The sequence below is a fragment of the Genypterus blacodes genome, unplaced genomic scaffold (assembly GCF_046128005.1).
Source record: "Genypterus blacodes isolate CSIRO-AG114 ecotype Tasmania unplaced genomic scaffold, CSIRO-AGI_Gbla_v1 ptg000030l_1, whole genome shotgun sequence".
NCBI lineage: Eukaryota > Metazoa > Chordata > Actinopteri > Ophidiiformes > Ophidiidae > Genypterus > Genypterus blacodes.
The window spans coordinates 1,053,555-1,060,423 of NW_027466843.1; the positions used below are offsets into that span (position 1 = coordinate 1,053,555).

Genomic DNA, 6,869 nt, shown 5'->3' on the forward strand with positions numbered 1-6,869 from the left:
TCTGTCTGTCTGCAAGGAATGATTGTAGTGAAGGTAGTCAGTCAGTCTATCTATCTATCTATCTATCTATCTATCTATCTATCTATCTATCTATCTATCTATCTATCTATCTATCTATCTGTCTGTCTGTCTGTCTGTCTGTCTGTCTGTCTGTCTGTCTGTCTCTCTATCTATCTATACATCTATCTATGACGAAATTCCACATCATTGAATAATGTTAAACCTTCACCGTTAAACATGTAAATAAATAAATACATTTGGATGATATTGAATACAGTTAAATTCCTTCAGTGCAGTTATGTTGCAACATTCCTGAGCCCAATATGGTCGTGTCACACTCATCTGTCTATGAGAGTGTATGTCAACTGGTGCCTTGTTAAAAGGTTAAAAGTCTGTTTAGTGTGTATCTGTTTGGTCCAATTCCACCCACTGCAAAATTACAGATTATGCAATCCGCTCCCACTCCTCATAAGGTAAATCAGCTGTCTCCAGCACAGGAATCCCCTTACTGCTACCCCCCTTAGAGAGATTCCCCCAGTATACACAAGTGGATGACTGTGAGCCTCCAAGTGCGTGGAACTTCCTATAAAAGGACTGTATTCTATTTGGTCCAATAAATCAAGCAGATGGTTGATAGTTGGGGCCTGTTCTGTTCTACATTGCTGCAGTGTCGGTATGTATGTGAACCCTGATGACAGACCAAAGACCAACATGGAGGACCTCCACGCTCCCCCTGCTCAACATCAAGGAGGCGTGGAGGAAACTACGGCTGAAAGACTTGGCAGAGGAGAAAACAGAAACATGCTGATGGAGAAAGAGGAAGACTGAGGAAGGGATGAAGGCTAAAAGGAGGGAATGGAAGGGGGGCGAGGAGGAGGAGGAGGAGGAGGGAGGAGCAGAAGCGGGAGATGCACTGAGCAGTGAGGGTTGCCGTGTGTGTGCCATATAAGGACAGTGGGGTCTGTGTGGGATCTCAGCTGCTTTCTGTGTTGCTTTCAAAGTGCACAGACAAGCAACCCAAGCACCAGTGACTAAATATGGTCCAGCAACAATATCATTGTTCAAACAAACACTGTTACCTCTGTGGGGATAATTCTTCCTCATCATGTACTGTAGGTGTAATAGAGGTTATAGCTCAAAAATGGAAAGCTGTCAGGAGAGGAAAGTCAGGAAGAGGAAATTTAAATCGTACATTTCTCTTGACCTTCTGCTGCCAGTTGATCATTTGCACTACACATCAGTTAATCTGCTACATTTGTATTACTCATTTTTACTCTCTGTGCTAAATCCAAGATCCTGTGATATAATTACCTCATGATTTATGTCGATGAAACTCTCTATTCTGATGTGTGGAGCTACATGCGAGAAAAGGGGAGGACAGGAGAATGAAAATTGGAAGGGCTGAACTGGAAGTATGGGGGCAATGTTGTGCTAACAAAACGAGTTGGTCTTAAAAGTTTTGCCAAAATATTCTCCTCCCCCGGAGCTGTGAGATGGAGCGTAATCTCTGAGCAGCTCCACAGAGCAATGAATAAAACTATGAAAAGTACACTGTGACAAGGAAGGGGTGGGAGTTAACTTGGATAAAAAGTCTAACTGACGGATGGATAAATATACAGTAGTAGTGGATAAATGTCACTGCACTCCTTTGAGCAATCACTGTTATTTACTACAAATAATTATGGTACTGTTTCAATGATTCGCACATCGCACATCGTGACTTAAATGAGTGAAGTTGCAGTTTTCATTTGACTAAAATGATTGGCAGACTGTTCACCTCAATGTGGTAGAACAAATACAATGAAAATACATGAATTAAGACACAACCACAAATGAGATTCCTTTCATATGTTTAGCATGATTCCTCACCATCCTGGCCATACATGGTCATCTATTAGAGAGAAAATATGTTTATGGATATGTTTGACCCCCATGGAATGCAATAGCATTCTAATTTGAGCCCAGGGCAAACATCAGTTTACTCTAGTGCAGTCAAAAGACAACTGTGTTCGATACAATTTATACAGCTGTGTCTGCCAACTGAACGATCACTTGCCATTGTTCGACTTCCTCTGCTTATATAGCCATTTACAAGGGAACACTCACACATGTGGTGCCAGTAAGCGAGGTAGCTTGGTGCCAGAACTATTAAGGGCAAATAAGGTTTGGTCCAAAGCAGACATGTAAATTCACACTCCAAGGTTCCCCAGATGAGACTCACTTATGGCTCTATCTTCAGTAAGAACATGCACTAAACACCTCTTTATTATGTTTTCATAACACTGAGAATGGAGGATGGATTAGGATACTGTATAAACACACAGTATGCTTCTCGCTTTACATACTGCACTGGTAATTACTGGATACATTTCATCTTTACAGCTCCTTGCAGCTCCATGAGAGGCCAGTGTACATTTAGGTCCTCGTGCTCTTCTAGTAAGCTTAGCTGAGAACTATGATTTCATAAACTGATATTCATCTTATCAAAGCCTATCAACAACACAATGCAACACAATTCAGCATGAGTAAATAGACTAAGGAGTAAGGAGCCAGTCCCATTCTTAATCAGTTCCAGAAACTTAATGCTTTAAGTGGCGTGAGATAAGACTGTCAAGTTGCCTTAAATGGTGAGAAAGGAAGTGAGATGTAAAACCTTCTGGCTGGTAACTATAGATGTTTGTGTGACCTGTTTTGGTCTGAGCAACATGTGGTGGTTCTTTGAGATGAACAACACTAAGACAGAATAGTCCAAAGGCTTCTTACTCCTTAATGAAGCATAAACATGTTTAGTAAATGAGGTTTCAGGTCATGAGATCATATGCGTAACAGATAAACTAGATTCAAGTATTATGGGGAAACATAGTTACATGCACAATAACCATGGTAAAATACATGATGCAATATTTGCATTGAGCTCTGTCATTGTAGACTGTGAGTAGTTTGGTCTCAATCAAGTATTACACTCTCATGCAAACACTGGGCTACATTAAGAGTGGCGTTTTTCCATTCAACGACTGTGGGGATTTGAAAGGACGTCATAAGATCAAAGACTTAGATTATTTTTCATTTTACTAGCCTTCGTGGTTACTGGGTGCTAGGTGGCATGCTTTTTCCTTGCCTGGCAAATGAAATCAGATTTTGTTGCAATGATAACTATTGTGAAAATAAACTCAAATGAGAGATGCCATAAGGTCTCTGCAGTTTCTCCGAAGGAAGGAAGAAAAACAGCTAAGCAGATGTAAACAAGAATAAACAAATGGATTAGATTTGATCTGAGATGAGATGAGAGAATGTATCACATGTTGTGTACACATGTGGTTACTTAGGTGCATTGTGAGGCAGTGGCACAGTGTTGGGACTTTGGTGCAGGCAACAATAATGCCATAATGACAGGAAAGTCATTCAATGCGAATTTAATATATTTATCCTCGGACAAGTCAACCAATACTGTGTACACCATACTGACAAGAAAGCTGTTGCAGATCGATCAGCTGTCCTCCCATCACAAGGTTTGACATCAGGACAGGGAGAGTATTACCTTACACAACAAACCTGGAATCAACAGTACTATCACCTTGTTTGAAAATGACTTATTAGATAATCGCTAAGGTTTGCCAACATGTTATTTTGTATTCATAGTATCGTCTACAATGATTTGTCTAACGTCTTAGTCAGAATGGTGGTGTCTGTTCAATGGAAGATACCATATTTGATATCAACAGATATTGAGAATGGTTTGTTAGAATAGCACCATCACAGAATGCATAATAATGACATATGGCATTCTAAACATCTATATGCACAAACGTATTTTTCTTTATGTTCTTAATAGTGAAGAACTTGTATGACTTCACAGGGCAAACCTTCAGGCTTGTGGTGGCTTAGGCTGCCACCATGTGGATTCCAATAAAACAACACACCCACAAAGGATTTAATTCAAAGTGTAAATACAGAATATTTATTTTTAACAGTCAAATCGAAGTATAAAATATCAAACATTTCAACATAAACATAAAGGAGGCACCAGGGAATGTTGTCTTGGTTACATAGTAACAAGCACATATAAATAGATTATGTTTAAACAACGACATCTGAGACCAATTCAGACCATTCGCTTGAATATAAAATGTTAAATGTATAGCTAAAATTAAAAAACATAAGCCATACGGAAACATTTGGCAATATTTAAAAACACATTTGGCTTCATAGCACTCAATGTCTATGTAGCAATGCTGCTAATGACAGCAAAAGGAAACTGACAAGACACCAAATGAACATATTTCCATGAAGATGAATGAGTTTAGGCATCAGGTCCAGGTACTGTGTTGCTGGCAGAGGGACCAGCTTGCACAGAGGCGCCCCGCAGAAACAGTTTACCCCCATCATCACCGCTGCTCAGGAAGTGGGACACCAAGCCATAAAGAAGAGGTCTGAAAAGACATTATATTGATTAAAATCTTGATTCGGATGATTCGGTAATTCTGGGCTACTGTGTTGAAAGAGTTTACAAATTAAAAAAACGGTAGCATGGAAAAAACAAATAAACGAACACAAAAAGCCTATATTAGTTTTCTGAAAAACAACACTGTATATATTGACACATGTATTCCCCTGTGTTGAATAAAGGATTGTGATGCCCAAATTCCCCAAACTCAGCCTTGCATACTTACACAGATTTAGAGCTTGTGTCTTCTACTACTTTCAGCTCATTTGCCAGGAACTGTCTGTCCAGGGGGACTTCAGGTTGGCCTGACTCTGCGGAAACAGTGTTCATTTTTAAACTAGAACAGTGGATAAGTGTCAGCTGCTGTAATTGGATGTATAGACTGTCTATGGATATGAGGTACATACAATGTAATAAAGAGCAGGATCATCTTTGCCGCATAAGCAACTTCAGCCACTGGGCTTTGTAAGGTCATCAATGGCCTTTAGTGTTCTTTCAGTAGTATTTCAGGAGAGCAATGTGTTATATCTGACCTCATTTGACAATAGTGTTGTTCCAAACATGTTAATTGCAGTTGATTGCACAACAAGGGCATCCAGGTAATACAAACTCACAAGGACACCAGATCAACACTGTGGAATCAATATGAGCCCTAACATAAATCCTATATTTGTACATTTCAGTGTTCAGCTTTTATCAACAGGGCTCGATTCTTATCTGCAGTCATTTTCAATAGAATATCTTATGTTAGATTTTCATTGGATTGTTATAGTAAGAGATGTGTGTTATTGTATCGCCCATAAGAAGGTGAGAGATGATAATATACTGTAAACACCTTGCATATTGACTAGGAATCTGCATTATAATTGAACCAGAGTGCTCGTTTGTCACCCACCTGCAGCCAGTACCGAGGCGGAGTACTTGTACTTATTAAACTCCAGGTATTCCCGGATCAGCTCGTTGATGAGCAGGTTTTCGTGGGAAAGCGGCGGACGCGGTTCACGCTGGTCATCCAGGGCGCTGAACACTTCCGCCCGGATACGAGCCTTCAGCTGGCCCAACACCCCGCGGGACTCCAGCGTCTCCCTCACAGCTAAAATGAATAAAAAATTTGAACAAGATCATCAACAGGCTTTTTGTAAGACAGGTTAACCGCGCCAACGACATGAATTGAATTACGTCACCAATAGACACGTCTGCGCATGTTTACCTCTATCTGCCAAACTCCACTGAAAGATGTATCCATAAGTGTTTACGCATCGATTAAGAAACCCAGCTGATTGATCTTAGTAGAATGATTAGACACATATCTGTAATTCGGGATACATACTTTTAACTATGCTGCCTTAAAGTCTAAAAAAATGCCACATTTTAAAGGTGCTTGCTCGCTATGTTATCGTTAGCTAGTGAGGCACCGACTGGCAGTGTGGGAATACTAAACCTAGTTAGAATTTCATTAAAACAATTACTTCATAGATCATATACTTGCCGAATATAATTGTAATTACACATTGACAGTACAGAGGGTTTTATGTCATTTTAAACATTTTGTTTGTCGACAACTGGAGCCGTTTTGGCTTAATTGTTAGATGTTTGAATGGAGGGGTGTGCACGCAAGTGAATCGTGTTGATTCGGGGTAAATCTAGCTTTAAGTAAAACAGTGGTAACAAACAAACATACGCAATACAGCGGTTTGTTTTTCATCGACTCAGATTTAACAAGAACGAAATCGCAAATTACAGCAAACTAGTTCTTACCGCACTTCAGTTCAGTGATGGTCGCCATTGCTACAAGTGTAAACACACTGACACAGCCAACGGAAATGGACGACGTGCGTATTCCGCCACCTAGAGGCAAAACTTTGTAATTACATCCACCCTGTGTTGTTTTAACCTAATTGTTGTCTTGATTTTACTTATGATTTTATTCATTGTCGCGTTTGACAACTAGAAAGCCAAGAGCGTTGTTGTAATTTTAAATTTTCATTATTTTTCAATTTGAAAAAAAGTAGTACAATTTTGACCCAGAGAAGAATTGGATGAATGAACATTTGTACATCACATACTTTGTACATTCACTTTATTTCTTTGTGGAGACCTGAAGACCTACATACTATGGCTTTTATGCATTATTACAAAAAAAATTACTTTAAGTGGATGTTTAAGATTTTAAGTGGTGTTTTAAGGTAGTTTTATGTGTACTCAATAGCCAAAATATTCCCATTAATATATTACTGTGTTATTTATGAATGTTACACCCGGCCACACTTCAATCATACTGCCTTCTTAAGCGATACCCCTTCAACATGGTACTTAAAAAGTTCTTCTTCATTATGAATACATTTTTTGGAACTTAAATCATTATTAATTGAAATTCAAAAGATGAGAAGAAAACCGCCAATTCAAATAACATTTTATTATCCAG

The 6,869-nt window shown here is 39.2% G+C and overlaps 1 protein-coding gene across 1 annotated transcript; it reads right to left on the minus strand.

Moving 5' to 3' along the window:
• Positions 1 to 3,968: 3,968 nt before the first annotated feature.
• On the minus strand, positions 3,969 to 6,261 carry cep20 (centrosomal protein 20). Its single transcript, XM_076145599.1, has 4 exons — positions 6,203 to 6,261; positions 5,340 to 5,537; positions 4,671 to 4,755; positions 3,969 to 4,430 (listed from the first exon to the last, which is right to left on the minus strand). Exons 1-4 carry the CDS (start codon positions 6,228 to 6,230, stop codon positions 4,301 to 4,303), a joined length of 441 nt encoding a protein of 146 aa, XP_076001714.1. The 5' UTR covers positions 6,231 to 6,261; the 3' UTR covers positions 3,969 to 4,300.
• Positions 6,262 to 6,869: the final 608 nt, after the last annotated feature.

Excerpts from the sequence above, each read along its gene's own strand:
- cep20 (XM_076145599.1), bottom strand. The coding sequence starts at position 6,230 with ATGGCGACCATCACTGAACTGAAGTGCG. Across the intron at positions 5,538-6,202 it reads CATCACTGAACTGAAGTGCG|CTGTGAGGGAGACGCTGGAG; the intron begins GTAAGAACTAGT and ends TATTCATTTTAG. Across the intron at positions 4,756-5,339 it reads CGCCTCGGTACTGGCTGCAG|AGTCAGGCCAACCTGAAGTC; the intron begins GTGGGTGACAAA and ends CTGTTTCCGCAG.